The 26,320-nt window shown below is 45.4% G+C and overlaps 1 protein-coding gene across 1 annotated transcript in view; it reads right to left on the minus strand.

Annotated features, from left to right (window-relative positions):
* LOC139259966 (cyclin-dependent kinase 2-like) overlaps positions 1–25,963 on the minus strand; it is a 69,346-nt gene extending 43,383 nt beyond the window's left edge. The window contains exons 1-3 of the mRNA XM_070875974.1: positions 25,668–25,963; positions 5,377–5,454; positions 5,097–5,217 (exon numbers count right to left, since the gene is read on the minus strand). Of these exons, the coding sequence (XP_070732075.1) occupies positions 5,097–5,217; positions 5,377–5,454; positions 25,668–25,783 (315 nt within the window). The 5' untranslated portion in view covers positions 25,784–25,963. The remainder of the gene's footprint in view (positions 1–5,096; positions 5,218–5,376; positions 5,455–25,667) is intronic.
* Between the last annotated feature and the right edge of the window lie 357 nt (positions 25,964–26,320).

The following is a 26,320-nucleotide window of genomic DNA, read 5'->3' on the forward strand; positions in this document are numbered from 1 at the left end:
GTATTTGCAATAAGGTGGACGAATTAACTGCGCAGGCAACTAGGAACGAATATGATATAATTGGGATTACAGAGACATGGCTCCAGGGTGACCAAGGCTGGGAACTCAACATCCAGGGGTATTCAACATTCAGGAAGGATAGGCAGAAAGGAAAAGGAGGTGGGGTAGCGTTGCTGGTTAAAGAGGAAATCAACGCAATAGTAAGAAAAGACATTAGCTTGGATGATGTGGAATCTGTATGGGTAGAGCTGCGGAATACCAAAAGGCAGAAAACACTAGTGGGAGTTGTCTACAGGCCACCAAACAGTAGTAGTGAGGTTGGGGACAGCATCAAACAAGAAATTAGGGATGCGTGCAATAAAGGTACAGCAGTTACCATGAGTGACTTTAATCTACATATAGATTGGTCTAACCAAACTGGTAGCAGTACGGTGGAGGAGGATTTCCTGGAATGTATTAGGGATGGTTTTCTAGACCAATATATCGAGGAACCAACTAGAGGGCTGGCCATCCTAGACTGGGTGATGTGTAACGAGAAAGGACTAATTAGCAATCTTATTGTACGAGGCCCCTTGGGGAAGAGTGACCATAATATGGTAGAATTCTTTATTAAGATGGAGAGTGACACAGATAATTCGGAGACTAGGGTCCTGAACTTAAGGAAAGGTAACATCGATGGTATGAGACGTGAATTGGCTAGAATAGACTGGCGAATGATACTTAAAGGGTTGACGATGGACAGGCAATGGCAAACATTTAAAGATCACATGGATGAACTTCAACAATTGTACATCCCTGTCTGGAGTAAAAATAAAACGGGGAAGGTGGCTCAACCGTGGTTTACAAGGGAAATTAGGGATAGTGTTAAATCCAAGGAAGAGGCATATAAATTGGCCAGAAAAAGCAGCAAACCTGAGGACTGGGAGAAATTTAGAATTCAGCAAAGGAGGACTAAGGGTTTCATTAGGAGGGGGTAAATAGAGTTTGAGAGGAAGCTTGCTGGGAACATAAAAACTGACTGCAAAAGCTTCTACAGATATGTGAAGAGAAAAAGATTCGTGAAGACAAACGTAGGTCCCTTGCAGTCAGAATCAGGTGAATTTATAATGGGGAACAAAGAAATGGCAGACGAATTGAACAAATACTTTGGTTCTGTCTTCACGCAGGAAGACACAAATAACCTTCCGGAAATACTAGGGGACCGAGGGTCTAGCGAGAAGGAGGAACTGAAGAAAATCCTTATTAGTCAGGAAATTGTGTTTGGGAAATTGATGGGATTGAAGGCCAATAAATCACCAGGGCCTGATAGTCTGCATCCCAGAGTACTTAAGGAAGTGGCCCTGGAAATAGTGGGTGATCATTTTCCAACAGTCTATCGACTCTGAATCAGTTCCTATAGATTGGAGGGTAGGTAATGTAATACCACTTTTTTTAAAAAGGAGGGAGAGAGAAAACAGGGAATTATAGACCAGTTACCCGACATCAGTAGCGGGGAAAATGTTGGAATCAATTATTAAAGATGAAATAGCAGCGCATTTGGAAAGCAGTGACAGGATCGGTCCAAGTTAGCATGGATTTATGAAAGGGAAATCATGCTTGACAAATATTTTAGAATTTTTTGAGGATGTAACTAGTAGAGTGGACAAGAGAAAACCAGTGGATGTGGTGTATTTGGACTTTCAAAAGGCTTTTGACAAGGTCCCACACAAGAGATTGGTGTGCAAAATTAAACCACATGGTATTTGGGGTAATGTATTGACGTGGATAGAGAACTGGTTGGCAGATAGGAAGCAGAGAGTCGGGATAAACGGGTCCTTTTCAGAATGGCAGGCAATGTCTAGTGGGGTGCCGCAGGGCTCAGTGCTGGGATCCAAGCTATTTACAATATACATCAATGATTTAGATGAAGGAATTGAGAGTAATATCTCCAAGTTTGAAGATGACACTAAACTGGGTGGCGGTGTGAGCTGTGAGGAGGATGCTAAGAGGCTGCAGGGTGACTTGGACAGGTTAGGTGAGTGGGCAAATGCATGGCAGATGCCGTGTAATGTGGATAAATGTGACGTTATCCACTTTGGTGGCAAAAACATGAAGGCAGATTATTATCTGAATGGCGGCAGATTAGGAAAAGGGGAGGTGCAATGAGACTGGGTGTCATGGTACAACAGTCATTGAAGGTTGGCATGCAGGTGCAGCAGGCGGTGAAGGTGGCAAATGGCATGTTGGCCTTTATAGCTAGGGGATTTGAGTATAGGAGCAGGGAGGTCTTACTGCAGCTGTACAGTGCCTTGGTGAGGACTCATCTGGAATATCATGTTCAGTTTTGGTCTCCTAATCTGAGGAAGGACGTTCTTGCTATTAAGGGAGTGCAGCGAAGGTTCACCAGACTGATTCCCGGGTGGCAGGACTGACATATGAGGAGAGACTGGACCGACTGGGCCTGTAGTCACTGGAGTTTAGAAGAGTGAGAGGGGATCTCATAGAAACATATAAAATTCTGACGGGACTGGACAGGATAGATGCAGGAAGAATGTTCCTGATGTTGGGGGAGTCCAGACTTAGGGGTCACAGTCTAAGGATAAGGGGTAAGCTATTTAGGACCGAGATGAGGAGAAACTTCTTCACTTAGAGAGTTGTTAACCTGTGGAATTCTCTACCGCAGAGTTGTTGATGCCAGTTCGTTAGATATATTCAAGAGGGAGTTATATATGGCCCTTACGGCTAAAGGGATCAAGGGGTATGGAGAGAAAGCAGGAAAGAGGTACTGAGGTGAATGATCAGCCATGATCTTATTGAATGGTGGTGCAGGCTCGAAGGGCTGAATGGCCTACTACTGCACCTATTTTCTATGTTTCTATCCTGCAAATTCCCCGGGAGGACAGACGCACAAGCGTCCTCGTAGAGGCCAATATCCCCAGCATTGAAGCACTGACCACACTTGATCAGCTCCGCTGGGCAGGTCACATAGTTCGCATGCCAGATACGAGACTCCCAAAGCATGCGCTCTGCTCAGAACTCGTCCATGGCAAACGAGCCGAAGGCAGGCAGAGGATACGTTAGAAGGACACCCTCAAAGCCTCCCTGATAAAGTGTGACACCCCACTAACACCTGAGTCCCTGGCCATAGACCGCCCTAAGTGGAGGAAGCGCATTCGGGAGGGCGCTGAGTTCCTCGAGTATCGTTGCCGAGAGCATGCAGAAATCAAGCGCAGGTAATGGAAGAAGTGTGCGGCAAACCAGGCTCCCTGCCCACCCTTTCCCTCAACGACTATCAATCCCACCTGTGACAGAGACTGTGGTTCTCATATTGGACTGTACAGCCACTTAAGAACTCATGCTAAGAGTGGAAGCAAGTCTTCCTTGAGTCTGAGGGACTGCCTATGATGATGATGATGATTCCATCTGGAATGGTGAATAATTATGCAAATGACATTAGGCCAGAAAATTTAGTGGTATTCATACTTGAAAATTAGACAGATTTTAAAGCAATGCTACCAAATTAGTACGCACTCATATCTAAAGATGAAAATCGGCCCCATTATTTCATTCCAGAATTTTGTCTATAGACTTTTAAATGAATGCACAGCTTCCATTTAAAGAAACTACTTATTTAAAACTAAGTGAAGGAAAAGGAAAAAAATGAACAAAATATTAAATTTTTGTTAGTGGGTAGAAATTCAGATTATTTATTCAGTGTCTGATGCAACTCCTGAGGTATCCTCGGAGTTAGAAGTCTGCATGACATTTTCCCGAGTGCCTCCTTGAATCAGTGCTCTCTCCCTGGTGTTTCCCAAGTGCCTTCTCAACGCAGTACACTCTTCCCAGTGTTTCCAAAGTGTCTGGGCATACGTGGTTTGTCTGGTTTACCCAATTGTTCGGACAAACCATGGTCTCCATAAATGGTGTGGTGCATATTGAGCAATGTGGACGAGAAAGGTCACCAGTTCAATCCTAGGTGTATATATGTGATTTTTCAGGTGAAAGATAGGATGCCTCTCTATCCCGTGGTCTAATGGATTGTTAAAATGGGTAATTTTAACCCCCCAAAACGGGTGAGTTTGGGTCGGGTGGGATGTTAAAAGTGTAAAAAAATCTCAAACCAAACTGCCTCGAACCAGTCCACTTCCAGTTTTAACGGAGGCAGGACAAGCAACCAACCTGCTCCCAGGAGGCTGGCAGCTCATTTAAATATTTTAATGAGGCTCTGTGCCTCAGATTTTAACTGTCTTTCAGGCTTAACGCTGGCCGGCTGGGTTTCCCGGGCCTCAGGAAACCCAGCAGGAGGACTGTTGCATGGAGAAGTTAGTGCTTTTCCAGCTCTACTTGTGGGCTAGGAGTGCTTCCTGCCTGCTCCCCCCCCCCCAAAGCAATCACGTTTCCCACTCCATGCGATTGGATCACCCCAGCTCTCCCCCACCCTCCAAACGATGCTGTACCCACCCGCCCCCGCCCCCCTCGCTATCTTCATCCCGAGCTGCAGGAAACTTTCCTGCTCCTGGGTTGCGGCCTCCTCTGGAGCATTCCCCGCCCGACAGGGAGCCAAGCCTTTCAATCAGGCTGGCTTCTGGGCGGTGAGCCTATATAAAAAAAACACACGCACGCTGTGGAGTTAAAATTCCAGAACCCCCCCCCCTCCCAAATCCTGCCCCAGTAAATATCGGGGTCAGTGTCCAGGCTCACACATGAATGGCCGTTTGGGCAAGGGATGCTTGGAATAATAACCCATCAAGAATGTTATGACGTAGGTTCATTCTCATAATTCCTTACATGTCAGGTTCCAGACTGTGACTGCGCCAACAGTGAGGCACAACAATATAAGAAAAAAGTCAAAAAGCGATTTATCTGCTTTTGCATGCCTCTTAGGGACGAATTGGCAAAGGCCTGAGAAAAGGCCAACTGAATGTCCTCCCAGAATGACAATGGTGCCAGGCTTGAATCACTGAGCAGGGGAGGGGCAGTGAACAAAATCAAAAATGGCTGAAAATCAATGTCAGTGGCATTTGAGTGAACAAATTCTGTATGATTAGGCTAGCCTATGTAAATTATGGAAAACATATATCCTGTAAGTGAAAAAATTTATGTAAATTCTTAATTACCTTAACTAATTGCAAAGGGAGCCCAGTTGGTGGAGCAGAGTCCATAAACTTCTTCAGATCTTGATTCAGAAACTCAAACACTAGGTACAATTTCTTTTCGCTGTGGATAACGTCTAGCAGCCTAGGGCAAGAGTACATATATTACTCATGACTGCTTATTATTATGCTTCAGTGGGTCCATCATAATATTCTTGTTACTGTGAAATGGAAATGAAGAGTAGAGATTTATCATGTTTTCGGTCTCATATCAATAATTTTAAACAAAAATAACTTTACTTACTTCACAATATTTAAATGATTCAATTCTTTTAACAAGGATATTTCTCGTATAGCAGTACTTGGCACTCCTTCCATCTCACTATAAAATAAAAAACATACAAGTTTAAAATCTGAGCACATCATTTAACATAGTCACTTTCAGACCCCAGTGTATGGCTGTGATCTGCAGCAAGAGCTTATTTGTCTTCTTGTTCATCCTTTATATTGAAATTCAATCTTCAGAATTTTTCTACTGAATTCTCCAAATATCAAGTATGATTAATTTCCCCAATTTTAACTATTTTAATAATGGCTGGAGCTCGCCATGTAGATCAAAGAGAACCCTGATTAGTGAGGAAAATCAATTCCCAGCCACACATGTTAACAGAATAAAATTATCCAATGCAAATCAAGGACTTTATTAAGGTAATAGCATTTAAGGAGACAAAGTGTATCATTTAGTTTTTATTGCCTCCCCTCATTTGTCTTCCCAAAATGCATCACCACACTTCCCTGTATTAAACTTCATCTGCCATGTGTCTGCCCATTTCACCAGTCTGTCGAAGGGTCATCGACCTGAACGTTAACTCTATTTTTCTCACCACAAATGCTGCCTGACCCACTGAAATTGCCAGCATTTTCTAGTTTTATTTCAGATTCCAGCATCCGCAGTATTTTGCTTTTGTATGTCATCCTGAAGTCTGCTATCCTCCTCCTCACAGTTTACTACATTTGCAAGTTTTGTGTCATCTGCAATCTTTGAAATTGTTCCCAGCTCATTAATATATATCAAAAGGAGCAGTGGTCCTAATACCGATCCCTGGGGAACACCACTGTATGCCTCCCTCCAGTCTGAAAAACAACCATTCAGTACTACTCTCTGCTTTCTGTCCCTTAGCCAATTTCATATCAATGCTGCCACTGCCAATGCTTGTTGAATTCCATGGGCTTCAAGTTTGCCAACATGTCTATTATGTGGCACTTTATCAAACGCTTTGGAAAGTCCACAAACACAATATTAACTGCATTACCATCATTAACCCTCCATTATTTCACTGAAAAGCTTAATCAAGTTTGTCAGACATGATTTGCCTTTAACATAGCGGTTTTGGTTATCATTTATTAACAAATGTTTTCCAAGTGAAAATTAATTTTGTCCCAGAATATGGTCTCTAGGTTTCCCCAAAACTAACATTAGGATGACTGGTCTATAGTTACCAGGTTTATCCCCTTCCCTTTACAACCCTCCAGTCTTCTGGCACTACTCCCACTTCAAAGGAGGATTGATGGATTGCGACCAGAGCCTCTGCTGTTCCCACCCTTGCTTCTTTCAGCAATCTAGATACATCCCATTCAGATTGGATTACTTTTCTACTTTGAGCACCGTCAATCTTTGAAGTACCTCCTCTATCTATTTTTCTTCTATCCAATTTCTCTACCCTCTCTTCCTTTACTGTGACATTAACAGCAGCATCTTCTCTTTTGAAGACAGACGCAAAGTACTCATTCAGTATGTGAGCTGTGCCCTCAGCCTCCACAAGATTTCCTTCCTTATTGGTCCCTAATCGGTCCCACCTTTTCTTTGACTATCCTTTTACTCTTTCTGTTTATAAAGGACTTTAGTGTTCCTTTTATGTTAGCCGTAAAATAAATTTGCATATTTAGATGATTTTCCATGCCGTTGCACACATGGAGTCAAGACCAAGTGCAGTCTTCAGTTGATGCAAAGTAGAGGATAATTGGCCCTTTAAACAGATGTATTCTGCCCCATTTTAAAGTAATACATTCCATCCTTATTTTTACACAATACTTTTATTTGATATTATTTATATAGTTAAATAGCAATACTTGTGGCAATTTGAAAAGCAAAGACGCATAGTTGATTGTAGCATAGGAGTTTCTGTACAACAAAACTGAGGTGCTACAGCACTCCAATGGATTCCATTATAAATGTGGATATAAGAATTGATAATGAGAATAGTTGGCAGAAAGTACTGCAAAAATCTGAGAACAGAAAGTAAGGTTTTATAAAAATTATGGACATAATACACTTTAATTAATAATATAAAATCAAATATTAAATAAAAAGGTGAGTTTTTTTTAGTCTTTGACACTACGGGCCCGAAACTGGTCACTGCATAAGGTCCTCCCATTTCTCGGCGGTATGCCGGCGGTGCATCGTTTCAAACTTCTGGCATACTGCTGAAACCGAAGAGGACAAAATTGGTTGATTTTTTTCCGGTAGTATGTCAGCGGACGGTATGTAACCTTTTAGTCGATCTAGATCGACTTTCTCTTCGATGGACAGTGTGGCACTGAACTGCGTATGCGTGATTCTGCCCCCCCCCCCCGTTTTTTACAGAAGCGTTTATCCGCGATTTCGGGGGTCAGGGGTCACCCGCGCATGCTCAGTGAGTTGAAGAGGAGGGAGAGAGAGTGAGAAGGAACAGCAGAGTTAAAAACACATTGCAGAGTTAAAAAAGTATTCATAACAACTAATAATTCTACTGTTTGAAGAATAAGGCATATTTTACAAAGCAAAAATCATAACAACAGAAATATTATAGAAACTCTTTAAAAAATCCAAGTGCAGGAACATTGAAAAGGACGGGAGGTTGAGGGCGCCCGCCTTTGACGAGACGAAGTTACCTGCCCTTCTCAAGAATATCACAGAGAAGAACTCCGAGCTAACGAAGGGTGGTCGTGGAAAGCCCCCCCCCCCCGCCCCCAAAGGAGTACAATAGGATACGGGACGAGATCGGGGAGGCTTTCTCCTCCACAAGTACATGGAACGCACCAGGGAAAGGTGCCGTAAGAGGTGGAACAACCTGGTGAGGGTCGCAAGAGTAAGTAATGGTTTTATTTATGCACCCCGCCCCCCTCCATGTGCCATGTAAATGTAGGTTCAGTGTCACACAGATGATTTTATTTATCTTAAGGTTACGGCAATGTAGTTGTGCTTTCAGGCAATGACAAGAGGATCAACGCAGTGTTTTAATGTGTGTGTGTGTGACCTTGTGTGTGTGCAATGTTAAATGGATTGAAGAATTTTACTTTCATTTACTTTACTTTCTGCAGAAGAAGGCATCGGCAATGGCAGCCGATCAGCGGCGTATGGGGAGGACCCACAACCCAAGAGCCTCTGACTGAAATCGAGATCCGTGCCCTGTCCCTGGTTGGGGATAGCAACTGTGCAACCATCGGCATTGGAGCTGACCCACTCACACAGGATGGTAAGTTGAATAAAATGCAGTCTGTGTTGCGGTCCTCTCATGTCATGTAATGTAACTGTAACTGTAATGTTGGCCTGATGTGATGTAATGTAAGTTTATTGCATTGCAATGTAGGCCTCAAGTGATGAGCTGCAATACTGGGGGCATGTAATGCAATGCAAATATGTATTGTCTGTCTGCGATATGTAATGCAGTACTGCAGCAGTGATGGACATTTAAGTAAGATTGCAAATAGTTGGCAGAAAGTATTGCAAAAATCTGAGAACAGAAAGTAAGGTTTTATAAAAATTATGTACATAATACACTTTAATTAATAATATAAAATCAAATATTAAATAAAAAGGTGAGTTTTTTTTAGTCTTTGACACTACCACCTGGTGTCTAGCATTTTAAAATGTTGTTTTGTACTTCCCGACTCCGACGATTAAGACCACACCGACACAGAGAGACCAGATGACAGAGCCACTGCCTCCACCTCTGGTGTCACCCAGCCCTTTCCCGAATTTACCACTGGCAGAGATGAGGAAGACGAAGAGGAAGAACTGCTGATCCTGGAGCCAGTGAAGGTGGAGGTGGAGACGGAGGTGGATACACCAGCTCCATGTGGGGCAGCTGGAACATCCTCTACCATGGAGTCTGTATTCAGGGGATTCCCCCACGGCTCCTCTGATTCTGCGGGACCAAGCCGTCGCAGCAAGGCACCCCCAGCGATAGAGGTTGGTGCAGAAAAGGTCAGTTGCTGTAGGCGTGTACCAGTACATGGTGCGTCTGTCACAAGCCAGCGCGACATAGGTCGAGAGCTGCTCAAGGCCATGACCACGATAGCCGCAAACATCGTGGCTATATCAGAGCGGCAGTCACCGCGATGGAACGGACCGCCGATGCTGTCAAAGCCATGCGGCAATCGACGGGATCGGGACATGGCACAGAATCCCACCCCCGTGCCATAGTAGTCAGGTCGACAGCACCTGAGGGTGGGGAGCTGACATCATCTTCCAGCCCTGAAGCCTCGCCTTCCACATCACGAGCTTTTCCTGAGGCCCCAATTATTGCGCCTGCAATGTCTGACACCCCAACGACAGCAACAGCATTCGGGGTACAGTGCTGCATGCCGGCTTGGTACCACCACGGGGAGGTCCAGGCTCAGGGGCAGTGGGAAAGAGAAGGGCGGGAGTAAGAAAGGGAGGGGAACAGTCCAAAGGGTGGTGTAGCATGCGGTTGAGGACAATAAAGCGTCTTTTGTTGTACTTGTTCATTGAATAATTGAAGTTTAATTTGTAAAAGTTTATTAAAGTTGTAAAGGTTTTGTTAAAGTTGATATTAAAGTTGTTACAGTTGTTTAATAGTTACAAGTTTTTGACATTTTTACATAAACGTTTGAATTGAATTTAAGCACTATTGTACAGTGTCAAACTTTTGGGGTAACAGTCATCTGGGTCCCAAAATGCAGCTCTCCACAATCAAGCAAAGCGTTTATTTATAAACCTTCTCACATCTGGTTCCTCCATTAGACAGATAGTCAGCAATACAGGCTGAGATAGTACAGGCCCCATTCTTTTTAAATCTCCATAATATTTTTCAATGAAAAAAATATAACTAAAATGTCTTCTAAGTTAGTAAGTTACTCAGTACCAATAAAAATACCTTTTCCACTCTAAATCACACTGTTCACCTCTGAAATACAGAGGTGCTGCTTTAGCTGACAGTTCCCAATTTCCAAAATGGCGGCTCCGTGCACACCGCCTACTTAACATCGCATAAAACCACCTTTTCCAGGACGGTATGCAGCTCCGGTAGTATGTCGGCAGTATGCAATGTAAATCGGACTTTTTGGGCAGTACGTGGGCGGTCCTGCACGGCGGACGGTGTGCATACCGCTTGGTGGTATGTCAATGATGAATATTCCGCCGAGCGGTATGCAAGTGTTTTTTGACCAAAATCGCATTTTTGGGGGGTACGCGGGCGGTATGTCGACCAATTTTGGGCCCTACATAATTTTAGAAATTAAATATATTTTTCACATCTTTATATTATATCTTGTTACCTGTATACAAAGGATTTGAATGTTACATTTTAAATATCACAGTCAGAAAAGGGATGCATTAAATGTCAATAATTAAAAAGGTGCAAAATAATTCACTGAGGATTTTGTCACTCCAGAATTACTTGTGGGTATTTATTATCTCTTGCTACTGGTTATGGCAATATGAAACGGAGTAAATTCTGTTTATTTTGGTGCCAAAATATTATCAAATTATTTTATTTAATATGGGGTATTGCTGAAGTTTAATCAAGTAAAATCAAGGAGCCTGCCAGCAAAGAATTTCCCACTGGCTCTTCAAATTGGACCACTCTACTCAATAGAGCGCTGATTTGCACAGTAATCTAGAGCCAAATTAGAAGAATCTCTCTGCCAGTGACAGGTCTACTCCTCTAGGTACCATTAATTAACCAGACTGGCTGGACAATTATCAATAGCACGCTAAAGTACTGCTGGCCTGCTTGCCTCAGGTAGCGGATCACAAAGTATGCCATGTAGAGGTGACTTGGTTCCAAACTTCCATCCCCAGGCCTGTCATCTTGCACCCACCTCAATCCCAGAGTCCTCAAGTATACCCTGCCCCCAGCCCCCAAAAATAAAGGATGGCCACGAGCTCATCATTAGACAACTAACAAATGCAGTTTAGAGCCAATATAAACAGTAGGTACAAGGAACTCATTATGAGTAGCATGGTGAGCAATACAATTCACTTATGAGTGCATTGCTACTAACCTCCTGCATGGACAGACACCAACCTCCACCAGCTGCAGGTGTGGAGCATCTATTTGCTTTTCTGAACCTAATGAAGCTAGGCCCCAAACCTTGGATAAGTGAGCATGTCTTCGCATACCCGGCCTTCAAGTAGCACCTTTGAACAGCTGTCATAGAAAGTGTCAAAGTTTCATCACTTATGACAGCGATTGGCTTCTGCTTGGTGAAAGGACCCACATGGTGCAACTTGTGATGTGCTTGTCACCTTCATCCTCCAGATATTCAAGTTAATCGCTGCAGACAGTCTACTTCTGATAATTCAAAGTTTTTTTTGCCTGACAAATTTTTAAATTATCTAATGGGCCAAATCTTACTGGAGCGGGGCATCTCATGGCGTACGCCATTAGTTAGACACTTTCCTGCACCCTTCATCTCGAAAATTTTTGCGCATTAATTTGCTGAAAGTGCAAGTTGATAATGATGCGGCGAGGGCAATGGAGCATCTGGGATCTGAGTGAATGGCGGGACCAACAGTCTATCTCCTTAACCAATGAGATTTAAGGATTGAGTTACTAAAGAGGAGGGAGAATTAAGAGTCAATTCAAGCAAGCAAGATACAGAATCAGATACAGATAGAGAAATAAAGAGAAAGAAACATTGGATTAAGAGAGAAAAAAAAGACAGAAAGGAAAATAAGATAAATTTTAAAAATTAAAATTAAATTTTTGTTACGTCTCTGAGGAGAATTTGTTACATGCAGGAATGTGACAGTTTAAATCATAGAATGATAGAGGACAGAAGGAGGCCAGTCAGCCTATTATGCCTGTGACAGCTCTTTGAAAGAGCTAATCAATTAGTCCCACTCCCTTGCTCTACCCATAGCCTTGCAAATGTTTCCCCTTCAAGTATGAATCCAATTCTCTTTTGAAAATTACTTTTGAATCTGCTTCCACCATCCTTTCAGGTAGTGCCTTCCAGATGAGATCAACTCAGTGTGTAATTTTTTCCCCCTTCATGTCGTTTCTGGTTCTTTTGATAATTACCTGAAAATTGTTCCCTTTCTGGGCCAGAGAGGTTGATTAACATTGCATTAACAATTACCACGTTGTTAAAAGGGTACTTACACTATTAATTACCAGCTCAAACTTTCTGTGGCAAGTTTAATGGCCAATTTATGTGTAAATCCAGCAAGTTCTTAAAAATCACAGGGAGATTAGGGTGAGATGCAGTTTTCGTGAAGCAACATAAATCAACCAGCAAATTCTACAGATTCGCAACTCATAGAGTATCTCTTAATCACCTGAACTTGCTGGCTGATTTCCACAGTAATAACGCTGTGCATTGTAAACACACTGTTATTTTTACAGCTTGATTTGGTCCAATATTTTGCATCACGCAATGTAAATAATTTAAGTGCTAAAAAATTGGTTCGCAACTCCATTCCCCAACTCTGGCCAATATCTCAGGCTAAACGAGACTGTCTGCAACTTCTGCATCCTGTTCGATTCCAAGCTCAGTTTCCAACCCAATATCGTCTCCACTAGAACGACCCCATTCTTCTACCATTGTAACATCTTCCAGCTACGCTCCTACCTCAGCCCATCTGCTGCTGAAAGCCTGAAACATGTCTTTATTATCTCCATACTTGATTATGCCAATGATCTCCATCCTCCAGAAACTTCAGCTCTACAAAAACTCTATTGCTTGTATTCTATCCTGCACCAACTCCTGTTTGCCCTTCACTCACCGACCTACAGGGAGGTGTTGGGGGACCGGAAGCCAAAGTTAAAATTCTCGACGTTTTCTTTTCATCCTTCTACTGCCATGCCCCTCTGTATATCTTTAACTTCCTCCAGCCCTATTGCAAACCTCACACATTCTCTGTTCCTCTAACTCCTCAGCATCAACCCTCCCTTTGCATCACCATTACCAGCAGTGCCTTTAGCCTCCTAGGTCCCACGCACTGGAATTACCTCCAAGGCACTCCGCATCTACAATTCCCCTTCCTTCATTAATACCCTGTTTAAAAGCCACTGCTTTGACCAGTCTTTTGGTCATCCCTCTATTCTCTCTACTTTGGCTCTATGTCCATTTTCCTCATGCTACTGTGAAGCACCTTGGGAGATTTTTCTACACGAAAACAAATTGTTGCTGGTGCTGGATCCGCCTTATCAAATTCTTCATGGCTAAAAGATCCACTTGTTGAGATTTATTTTTAATATTGTAGCAGCATTTATAATAAACAAATTGAGCTTTCCTATGGATGTGGTACATAATGAGGTGGTACACAATGTCATTTACTTTTAGAGGGCTCTGCTTTAATGAGTCTTTTTCACTGACATTGTTGAACAGTTCATAAGAAAAGGTCTTAAATTAACAGAATAATGGATGTTTTGGAGTAATTAGCAAGCAGTAATCGAATTAAGCAGTTCTTATTAAAAATATTGATAGCAACACTTTATTTAAATAATCTGAGCATTGAAATTTTGATTATCAATTTAATGTACTCTTAATGACACTTAGGGCCCAAGTTTCCACACGATAAAAAACGGGCGCCCCTCCGAGCTGGGCGCCCGTTTTTCGCGCCTAAAACGGCGCCGGAAAAAAAACGCGCGATTCTGGAGCGCCCTGTAGCTCCTTGTCTGTTTGGCGCGGAGCCTACACTCGCGCCGATTTTGTAAGTGGGAGGGGGCGGGTACTATTTAAATTAGTTTTTTTCCTGCCGGCAACGCTGCGCGTGCGCATTGGAGCGTTCGCGCACGCGCAGTGTGAAGGAAACATTGGCACTCAGCCATTTTTGTAGTTCTTTGTAGCTGTTTAGTTTTTGAATATTTTTTAATAAAAGCACATTGCCATCAGCACATCAGCACTGAGAAGGCTGTAGGAAGCCTCAGAAAGTTGAGGCAGCCGTTTCCCGACGACCTCCCCCTTTTGCCGTCGGGAAATGGCTCCTCAATTTCTGAGGCTTCCTGCAGCCTTCTGTCTCCTTCCCTCCCTCCCTCCCGCCGTCTGGAACGGCTTCCTCTCCCCGCTGCGTTCGATCGGTCGGACCCGCACTCCCCCCTCAACGGCCCCCCCCCCGCCCTGCGTTCGGTCCCTCCCCGCCGTCTGGAACGGCTTCCTTCCCTGCGTTCGGTCGATTGGTTCCCTCCCGCCCGCCGTCTGGAACGGCTTCCTTTCCTTCCCTTCCCCCGCGTTCGGTCGGTTCCTTCCCTCCCTCCCTCCCGCCGTCTGGAACGGCTTCCTCCCTCCTCCACCCCCCACCTCGTTCTGGACGCCTAATTTGTAACTTGCGCCTGATTTTTTAATGTGTAGAACAGGTTTTTTCAGTTCTACAAAAATCTTCACTTGCTCCATTCTAAGTTAGTTTGGAGTACGTTTTCACTGTGGAAACTTTCAAATCAGGCGTCAGTGGCCGGACACGCCCCCTTTTGAAGAAAAAATTCTGTTCCAAAGTGGAACTGTTCTACTTGACTAGAACTGCAGAAAAAAAAATGTGGAGAATTGCGATTTCTAAGATAGTCCGTTCTCCACCAGTTGCTCCTAAAAATCAGGCGCAAATCATGTGGAAACTTGGGCCCTTAGTGTCAGCTGTGGCTCAGTGAGTAGCACTCTTGCCTCTGAGTTAGAAGGTTGTGAGTTCAAGTCCCACTCCAGAGACTTGAGCAGAAAATCCAGGCTGACAGTCCAGTGCAGTACTAGGGAGTGCTGCACTATCGAAGGTGCTGTTTTTCGGATAAGACGTTAAACCAAGGCACCGCCTGCTCTCTCAGGTGGACGTAAAAGATCCAATGGCACTACTGCAAAAAAGAGCAGGGGAGTTATCCCCGGTGTCTTGGCCAATATTTTTCCTTCATCAACATCACCAAAAAAAAAACAGATTATCTGGTCATTAACACATCGCTGTTTGTGGGAGCTTGCTATGCGCAAATTGGCTGCCACGTTTCCTACATTACAACAGTGACTACACTTCAAAAGTACTTCAGTATGTAAAAAGGAAGAGAGTAGCAAAAGTAAGCGTTTGTCCCTTAGAAGCTGAGACAGGTGAAATTATAATGGGGAATAAGGAAATTGCAGAGACTTTAAACAAATAATTTTTATCTGTCTTCACAGTACAAGACACAAAAAGCCTACCAAAAATAGTGGGGAACCAAGGGGCGTGAGGAACTTAAAATAATTAATATTAGTAGAGAAAAAGTACTGGAGAAACTAATGGGAGAAAAAGCAGAAAAATCCCCTGGACCTGATGGCCTCCACCCTTTTGTTCTAAAAGAGGTGACTGCAGAGATAATGGATGCATTGATCATTTTCTCCCAAAACGCTGGTGATTCTAGAATGGTCTCAGCAGACTGGAAGATAGCAAATGTAACCCAGCTATTCAAGAAAGAAGGGAGAGAGAAAACAGGGTACTTACAGGCCAGTTAGCCGGACATCAGACTTTGGGAAAATCATAATATGATTCGGCAGAGTCAACATGGCTTTATGAAAGGGAAATAGCATTTAAAAAATTTATTAAAGAGTTTTTTAGGGATGTAACTAGTAGGGTAGATAAAGGAGAACCAGTATATTTGGATATCCAAAAGGCGTTATCCCTGGAATATCACTAGAATTTAGACGGTTATGGGGTGATCTGATCGAAGTTTTCAAATTATTAAGATAGATAGAGAGAAACTACTTCCGCTAGTTGGGGATTCTAGGACTAGGGGGCAGTCGAAAAATTAGAGCCAGACTTTTCAGGTGTGAAATTAGGAAACACTTCTACAGACAAAGGGGCCGAAATTGGTCGATGCATAAGGTCCGCCCATTTCTCGGCAGTAGACCGAAGAGGACAAAATTGGTCAAAACATTTTTGGCGGTATGTTGGGGCAGAGGTCGTGGCCAAGGAAAGTAAAAGGTCTTTTTGTTGTAATTGAAGTATGATTTGTAAAAGTTTATTAAAGTTGTAAAAGTTTTGTTAAAGTTGTTATTAATGTTGTTAAAGTTTTGTTAAAGTTGTTACAGTTGTTTTATAGTTATAAGTTTTACAAAGTTTTTAAATTATTGTATATTTTTGACATTTTTACATAAACGTTTGAATTGAATTCAAGCACTCGTGTACAGTGTCAAACTTTTGGGGTAACAGTCATCTGGGTCCCAAAATGCAGCTCTCTATATTCAAGGAAAGCGTTCATTTATGAGCTGCTGACGTAACAATTTTGCAGTGGCATACGCTCTGCGAACACTCCGCTGTGGTGTTGGGTGTGGGGGGGCGGGGGGTGAGGGGTGATGGTGCCATGGGTTCATCTGCAAGCTCCTCATCATCCTCCTGCCCCTCATTGTCCTCTTCTTCCTCCTCCGTCTCCTGCACTCTCTCCTCAGGTGGCCCCGCAGTCCCCTGTGGCAATTCCTGTCCCCGCATGATTGCTAAATTATGCAACATGCAGCACACCACTGTGAACTGAGCAACCTGCACAGGGTGGTATTACAGCCTGCCTCCCAAGTGGTCCAAGCATCGAAAGCACTCCAATTGTCTTTTCAATGATGTTACGTGTGGCTACATGGCTCTTATTGTATCGTTGCTTGGGTTCTGTGTGAGGTTTCAGCTGGGGGGGGGGGGGGGTCAAGAGCCAGGTGGCAAAGCCATATCCTTTGTCCCCCCCAGCACCCAGCATTTACCTTGTGGCTCAGACTTGAACAGGTCAGACACAGTGCTCTCATGCAAGATGTGCGCATCATGGATGCTCCCTGGAAAGTTGGCATTCACTGCCATTATGTGCTGTGTATGGTCGCATACGAGCTGCACGCTGAGAGAGTGAAATCCCTTACGGTTTCGGTACACCTCTGCCTCCTGTAATGGTGCTCGCAGGGCAACATGGGTACAGTCAATAGCACCCTGCACCTTGGGAAAGCCAGCAATGCGTGCAAATCCCAAATCCCTGTCACTCTGTGCCTCCCTGGTCACTGGGATGTTTATAAATTCCATCCAGATTGCATACAGTGCTTTGGTTACCTGTCGAATGCATCGATGAGTAGCGAATTGAGAAACAGATCATATGTTTAAGAGATGGTTGGATGGGCACTTAAAGTGCCGTATGCTGCAGGGTTACGGACCTAGAGCTGGTAATTGGGATTAGGCTGGATAACCTCTTGTTGGCCGGCGCAGATATGATGGTAACCATAATTTTAAAAAATCCACGCATAGGCATCTCCCACCCCCTCAATTGGAGTTCAGGACTGCAACATCGGGTCCTTCATTGAAACATCTGTGAACTCATGTGGAAGCAAATCATCCTCATTTGAGGGACCGCCTATGATGATGATGATGGTAAGTACTGCAGGGAATTGAATACGGCCAGGGTGATCTCCTTGTCTTGTTTCGATCGCCTGGATGGATCGAAGAGGAATTTTCCCAGATATTTCCCCCCAAATCGGCCTGGATTTTTATCTGGTTTTTGCCTCTCCCAGGTGATCACATGGCTCCGGTTGGGGTGGAGTGTAGAATGTCTCAGTGTAAGGGGTGTCACAGTTGTGTGGGACGGACTGGTTGGGCTGGGTGCTCTTTACCTTTCCGCCTTTGTTCATTGGCTTACATGTAACCTTTAGGGCTGCTGACCGAGGGCCGCGTGGCTCTTTGTCGGCCTGCACAGACACGATGGGCCGAAATGGCCTCCTTCTGCACTGTAAATTTCTATGTTTCTATGTCCTCAGCTGATGCCTGAAAAGAGCCACATGCATAATAGGAATGTGCCGCAGTCACCTTCATCTCCACAGAGAGTGCAGTAATGTTGGTGGTACAGGGCTGCAGGTCTGCCTTAATGAGCTAGCAAATCTCAGTGATGACCTCTGTTCGGAAGAGCAGCCTTCGATCACCTTGTTGATCGGTCAAGTCCAAGTATGTACGCTTCTCCCTGAAATTCCTTCGCGTGTAAGGCTTCCTCCTCCTCATCATCATCATTCTGCAACCTCCTCCATTAACTTTATAACTCTGCTCAATAAACTTTCTCACATCTGGATCCTCCATTAGACGGTTGTCAGCAATGCAGGCTGAGATAATACAGGCCCCATTCTTTTCAAATCTCCACAATATTTTTCGATTAAACAAATATACCTAAAATGCCTTCGATCTTTCCAAGTTACACAATAACAATAAAAATACCTTTTCCAATCTAAATCGCACTGTAAAATCACTGTTCATCTCAGAAATACAGAGGTGCTTTTTAGTTGATAATTTCCGATTTCCAAAATAACGGATCCGTGCACTCCGCTCATTTCCGCCCACTTAACATCGCATAAAACCACCTTTTCCAGGACGGTATGCAACTCCGGTGGTATGTCGGCGGTATGCGATGAAAATCGGACTTTTTGGGCGGTATGTAGGTGTTTTTTGACCAAAATTGCATTTATCGGCGGTACGCTGGCGGTAGGGGGGGTATGTTAATCAATTTCGGCCCCAAAGGGTGGTAACAGCTTGGAACTCTCTTTCGCAAATGGCAATTATTGCTAGATCAATTGTTAATTTTAAATCTGAGATTGATAGCTTTTTGTTAACCAAAGGTATTAAGGGATATGGGCCAAAGGCGAGTATATGGAGTTAGGTCACAGATCAGCCAGGATCTCAGTGAATGACGGAATAGGCTCAAGGGGCTGAATGGCCTACTCCAGTTCCTATGCATTTGATAAGGTGCCACATAAAAGGTTGCTATCTGAGACAAGGGCTCATGGGTTTGGGAGTAATATATTAGCATGGGTAGAGGATTGGTTAATGGACAGAAAACAGAGAGTAGGGATAAATGGATCAATTTCCGGTTGGTAGGCTGCAACTAGAGGGGTGCCGCATCGATCAGTTCTTGGACCTCAGCTATTCACAATCTATATTAATAACGAGTGCAGTTCATCCAAGTTTGCTGATGATACAAAGCTAAGTGGAAAAGTAAGCTGTAAGGAGGACACAAAGAGCCTACAAAGGGATATAGACAGGTTAAGTGAGTGGGCAAAAAGGTGGCAGATGGAGTATAATGTGGGGAAGTGTGAGGTTATTCAATTTAGTAGGAATAATAGAAGCACAGAGTATTTTTTTGAAATGGTGAGAAACTATTAAAAGTTGATATTCAAAGGGATTTGATTGTCTTTGTACATGAAACACAAGAAGTTAAAATGCAGGCACTGCAAGCAATTAGGAAGGCAAATGGTATGTTGGCCTTTACTGCAAGGGGGTTGGAGTACAGGTGCAGTGTCCAAAATCCGTAGTTCCGGAATCCGGACCGATCAGTGGCAGGGTCGTCCGGAATCCGTAAAATGTTCCAGAATCCGGACCCGCCGACCCTGCAGCCCCACCGCTGCCTGACCACGGGCCTCGCCGCCGCTCGCCTCTGCTGCCCTTACCTCGGGGACTCCTCACCGCCCCAACAACTCCTCTGCGACGGGGCTCGCCGGCCGAACACTTCCTTGGCAGCGGGACCCCGCTCAAACACCTCCTTGGCGTAGGGCCCTGCCCGAACAGCTCCTCCATGGCAGGCTCCCACCCGAACACCTTCTCCTCGGCGGGGCCCCGCCCAAACACCTTCTCCTCGGCGGGGCCCCGCCCGAACACCTTCACCTCGGCGGGGCCCCGCCCAAACACCTTCTTCTCGGCGGGGCCCCGCCCAAACACCTTCTCCTCGGCGGGCCCCGCCCAAACACCTTCTCCTCGGCGGGGCCCCGCCCAAACACCTTCTCCTCGGCGGGGCCCCGCCCAAACACCTTCTCCTCGGCGGGGCCCCGCCCAAACACCTTCTCGGCGGGGCCCCGCCCAAACACCTTCTCCTCGGCGGGGCCCCGCCCAAACACCTTCTCCTCGGCGGGGCCCCGCCCAAACACCTTCTCCTCGGCGGGGCCCCGCCCAAACACCTTCTCCTTGGCGGGGCACCGCCCGAACAGCTCCACCTCGACGGGGCCGGCGGCCCGAACAGCTCCTCGGCGGAGGGGGAACCCACCTTTCTGACATTATGAAATCCAGAAATACCCGAACCTGGGCTCGGATGTTTCCGAATTCTTGACGTCAGAAAGACGATCCAAAGTCCGGGAAAACGCGGAATCCGGAACGGCCTCGGTCCCGGATTCTGGATGTTGCACCTGTACAAGAGTAAGGACGTCTTAGTACAATTGTACAGGGCTTTGGTGACACCACACCTGGAGTACTGTGCACAGTTTTGGTCTTCTTATCTGAGAAAGAACAAGCATGCCTTATTGGCGGTGCAACAAAGGTTCAGTAGATTGATCCCTGGGATGAGAGGGTTGTCCAATGAGGAGAGATTGAGTAGATTGGGCCGAGACTCTCTGGAATTCTGATGATCTCATTGAAACATATAAGATTCTGAGGGGGATTGACAAGGTAGATGCTGAGAGGTTGTATCCACTGGCTGCAGAGTTTAGAACTGGGGGCACAGTCTCAGGACAAGGTGTCAGCCATTTAAGACTGAGATGAGGAGGAATTTCTTCACTCAGAGGGTTGTAAAACTTTGGAATTCTCTACCCAAAATAGCTGTGGATGCTAAGTCGTTGAGTATATTCAAGACTGAGATAGATAGATTTTTGGACTCTAGGGGAAATCAAGAAGTATGGGAATCGAGCAGGAAAGTGTTGAGGTTGAAGATCAGCCATGATCTTATTGAATGGCAGAGGAGGCTTGATGGGCCATATGGCCTATTCCTGCTCAGAATTCTTATGTTCTTATTGGCTATAAAGCAATTTGAGATGTCCTGAAGTTGTGAAGGGTGCTATATAAATGCAAGTCTTTCTTACTCCCTTACATTTATTGTTTCTGTGTTGTCAAAACTGTTACTGGGCTCTGCAAATTTTGTTTGATAATGCTTCTGTGAAGCGCCTTGGGGTGTTTTACTACATTGAAGGTGCTATATAAATACAAGTTGTTGTTGTTGCATCTCTGATGTGAAATCATCAGCACAAACAGCACTAACGCTGGTAAGCAACGGCCACCCCATTCACGCACAGGCACCTTCCACCCTTCAAAATGAAAGACGGGACCTGGAACGTCAGGACCCTCATGGACAATCCCAATAGTGACAGATCGGAATGCAGTACTGCTATCATTGCCTGGGAGCTCAGACGTTTCGACATCAACGCCCTAAGCGAGACACGGCAGGCAGAGGAAGGCCAGCTCAAGGAACAAGGTGGTGGTTACACCTTCTTCTGGAAAGGTAAACCAGAAGAACGCCACCTCCATGGGGTAGGCTTCACCATAAAAAATGAACTAGTTGGCCGACTCAGAGACTCCCCTTGCGGGATAAACGAACACCTCATGACTCTTCGGCTCACCCTTGCCCGGAACCAGTGCGCTACGGTCTTCAGCGCGTACGCCCCAACACTAGAAGTTATAGATGAGACCAAAGAGGAGCTCTACTCCAGCCTCGAATGATCCATATCCCGAGTACCAACAGGCGACAAGCTGATCCTCCTGGGCAATTTTAACGCCAGCGTTGGAAAGGGCACAGACCTCTGGGGAGGTGTGCATTGGCAGAGAGGAGTTAGGGAAAACCAACTCCAACAGTACCCTCCGCCTGAAAAAATGGTGAGAACATGGCCTTGTCATAACCAACACTCTGTTCCGTCAGAAAGACAAGTATAAGGCTTCATGGCAGCACCCTTGCTCCAAGCACTGACATCTGCTGGACTACATCATCGTCCGAGCGAGGAACTGCAAGGACGTGCGCATCACGCGCGCCATGACAGGAGCTGATAACTGCTGGATTGTCCACTGCCTAATCCGCTCTGTCATCACCATCAACGTAGCCCCAAAACAGTGACGGCAACAGAAACAATGCCGCAGGAAAATCAATGCTGGAACACTCCAAAACCCTATTCAGCCAGTGCCTCACTGCCAACCTGACGACTCCCAGTGAGTGGCTCAGAGATGCAGAATGTCCACAGCACCTGGTCTGCCCTCAAGGTCACCATAATTAACACCTGTGAAGAGACACTCGGTCACTTGACCAGGAAACACCAAGACTGGTTCGACGGGAACGACCAAGAGATCCAGGGGCTAATAAACCGCAACCACAAGGCATTCTTGAACTGGAAACAGCAACACAACTCGAGAGCAATAAAGCAGGCCAAGATCCAACAAAAACCTCGCAATCTAAAGAACAGATGGTGGGTGGAGAAAGCGCAGGAGATCCAGCAACTAGCCAACAACCAAGACATACGTGGATTCTTCAGCGCATTAAGATCACCTACAGCCCAAGCACCTAAGGCCCTATCCCACTGCTGGCAAAGAACGGAGAAGTACTCATCAAGGACAGAGAGGCAGTCAGTGCTCACTGGAAGGAGCACTTCGAAGATTTCCTCAACCGAGACTCTGTCTTCGACGTGAGTGTCCTCGACTCCATCCCGCAGCATGTTACCCGCCACCATCTCAGCACACCCCAGCTCGGCATGAGGTAGAAAAGGCTATTCAATAACTGAAGAACAACAAGGTCTCAGGAGCAGATGAAATCCCCACCGAAACACTAAAACATAGTGGAGAAGTACTATCAGCGCGAATACACAATCTCATTTCTCGCATTTGGAAGGAGGAGAGCATGCCAGGGGATCTCAGAGATGCCGTAATTGTGACCAAGAAAGGCGACAATTGCGGTAACTACAGAGGAGTTTCCCTGCTGTCTGCCACAGGGAAAGTCATTGTAAGAATCCTCCTCAATCGCCTTCTCCCCTGTGGCTGAAGAGCTGCTCCCAGAGTCGAAATGTGGATTCCGCCTACTAAGGGGCACAATGGACATGATCCTCATCACGTGGCAAATCCAAGAGAAATACAGGAAACAGCACCAACCCCTGTACATGGCCTTCTTTGACCTCACAAAAGCCTTCAACACTGTCAACCGTGAGGGATTATGGAGCGTCCTCCTCAAATTCGGCTGCTCTCAAACATTTTTTACCATCCTTCCCCTGCATCACAATGACATGTAAGCCGTGATCCTGACCAACGGATCCACCACATATCCAATTCACATTCGGATCGGGGTCAAGCAAGGCTGTGTCATTGCACCAACGCTCTTCTCGATCTTCCTTGCTGCAATGCTCCATCTCATCCTCGGTAAGCTCCCCGCTGGAGTGGAGCTAAACTATAGAATGGGAAACTGTTCAACCTCCGCTGCCTCCAGGCCAGATCCAAGATTGTCCCATCCTGTCATTGAATTACAGTACACAGACGATGCCTGCGTCTGTGCACACTCGGAGACCGAACTCCAAGCCATCATCAACACCTTCACTGAATCGTACGAGAGCATGGGCCTTACACTAAACATCCATAAGACAAAGGTCCTCTACCAATTTGCCACCGCTATGCAGCACTGCTCCCCGAATATCAAAATCCACAACGAGGCCTTGGACAACATGGACCATTTTCCATACCTCGGGAGCCGACTGTCAACCAGGGCAGACATCGATGACGAAGTCCAACGCCGCCTTCAGTGTGCCAGTGCAGCCTTCGGTCGCCTGAGGAAGAGAGTGTTTGAAGACCAGGTCCTCAAACCTGACATCAAGCTCATGGTCTACAGAGCAGTGGTGATACCCACCCTCCTATATGCCTGAGAGACATGGACTATATACAGCAGGCACCTCAAAGCACTGAAGAAGTACCACCTACGCTGCCTCCGCAGGATTCTGCAAATCCATTGGCAGGATAGGCGTACTAACGTCAGTGTTCTCGCTCAGGCCAACATCCCCAACATCGAAGTACTGGCCACGCTCAATCAGCTCCATTGGGCGGGCCACGTCATCCACATGCCCGATACGAGACTCCCAAAACAAGCACTCTGCTCGGAGCTCCGACACGGCAAGCGAGCCCCAGGTGGGCAGAGGAAACGCTTCAAGGACACTCTCAAAGCCTCCTTGAAAAAGTGCAACATCCCCACCAACACCTGGGAATCGCTGGCCCAAGACCGCACAAAGTGGAGGAAAAGCATCTGGGAAGGCGCCGAACACCTTGAGTCTCTACACCGAGAACAAGCTGAAACCAAGTGTAAACAGCAGAAGGAGCGCACGGCAACCCAACAACCCCACCCACCCATCCCTTCAACCACTGTCTGCCCCACCCGTCACGAGAATTCATTTTTAGTGTGGAAGCAAGTCATCCTCGGCTCCGAGTGACTGCCTAAGAGAACGGTGCTGATATCACTAATACTAGTTTGATTACCAGGACATTTTAACAGAAGTTATTGCTGTATGTGTCGCCAATGGATGTGATGTGACTCATACTGTGTACAGACCTCTGCATTTCAGATGTTGCTTTATCCATTTGAGGTTACAGCTTGAACTGTGGATTGATGTGTTTTACAACAAATTGCCAAGCAATCAAAGTTTGATCTTTGTTGAAAGTCACACAGTTGATATTTTTAGAAAAGTTATGTAAAGTTTAGAATGAAGACGAGTAATCACTTAAAAAAATGAAGAATTTATGATGTCCATACACAGTGGAAGGATGCTGCTATAAAGTGAACATGTACTGCGTGCAGTTTTGGTCACCTTACTGAAGGAAGGATATACTGGCTTTGGAGGGGGTACAAAGACGATTCACTAGGCTGATTCCGGAGATGAGGGGGTTACCTTATGATGATAGATTGAGTAGACTGGGTCTTTACTCGTTGGGAGTTCAGAAGGATGAGGGGTGATCTTATAGAAACATTTAAAATAATGAAAGGGATAGACAAGATAGAGGCAGAGAGGTTGTTTCCACTGGTCAGGGAGACTAGAACTAGGGGGCACAGCCTCAAAATACGGGGGAGACAATTTAAAACCGAGTTGAGAAGGAATTTCTTCTCCCAGAGGGTTGTGAATCTGTGGAATTCTCTGCCCAAGGAAGCAGTTGAGGCTAGCTCCTTGAATGTATTCAAATCACAGATAGATAGATTTTTAACCAATAAGGGAATTAAGGGTTATGGGGAGTGGGCGGGTAAGTGGAGCTGAGTCCACGGTCAGATCAGCCATGATCTTGTTGAATGGCGGAGCAGGCTCGAGGGGCTAGATGGCCTACTCCTGTTCCTAATTCTTATGTATAAAGGTATCTTTAGGTGGCATAGTGATCTTTTTTTCCCCTTGGCTTTAGCTCCAATAAAATAATTCCCAAATATATATTAAGAGGCATCAAAAACAAATGAGCATTATTACGAATGTATGCATATGTATATATAAAATAATTAAAAATGCAAGATTTCAAAAGTTTAACATAAAGTACGGGCTGTCAGATATCCAAAAAAGACACAGCGGCTTTGTCAGCAGACAGCAACAGACACTTTATAAGTGACCTGTCAGTGAGTTATTTTATTAGTTTTCACTTTGGTACTGATCACAACTTACGCGTCCAGTCTTATTTTTTTCAGCGCCACCATCTCTCCCGTCACTTTATTCATGGCTTTGTAGACCACTCCGTAGGTGCCTTCTCCGATCTTCTCCACTTTCTGAAAGTTGTCCATGGTGCCGCCGCTCCCTCACAACTGGAGCTCGAGCCCTCGCCACTGTTGTTTACATGGCGCGCGCGCGCACTTGCGCGCCCTGCTTTCCAAACGCAAACCGTCTCCTCAACGCGCGCCGCTAATCTGCTCGGAATCATCCATACGTTCCCGCGTCTTCGTGGGACAATCGTGCTTCCTATTGGCTCCGTGAGACCCGGTGACATAATCACGCTCGCTGGCGCACTTCAAGTCAAACCACCACCAGTGATTTTGAAGTCCACAACGCCCATCATCCAGCGTCACACATAAAGCTGGCCAGTTGGATAAGGTACTGGAAAGGGGGAAGTACATCATTCAAATCAGTGAACTTTTACAGTGCAACTGCTGCTCTGTGAAAAGTCTCTCTATGCGCAGTACAATATTCCAGCAATGGTGTGATATTAGACGAAAACTTGCACTAACAACTCATCAGCACATCGTCACTTTTTAAGCTCAAGACCCATGGCGTAGGCTGTAAATATAAAAAAACTCTCAGAACATTTTCTTAAAACGAAGATC

This window comes from Pristiophorus japonicus, chromosome 3 (assembly GCF_044704955.1).
Source record: "Pristiophorus japonicus isolate sPriJap1 chromosome 3, sPriJap1.hap1, whole genome shotgun sequence".
NCBI lineage: Eukaryota > Metazoa > Chordata > Chondrichthyes > Pristiophoridae > Pristiophorus > Pristiophorus japonicus.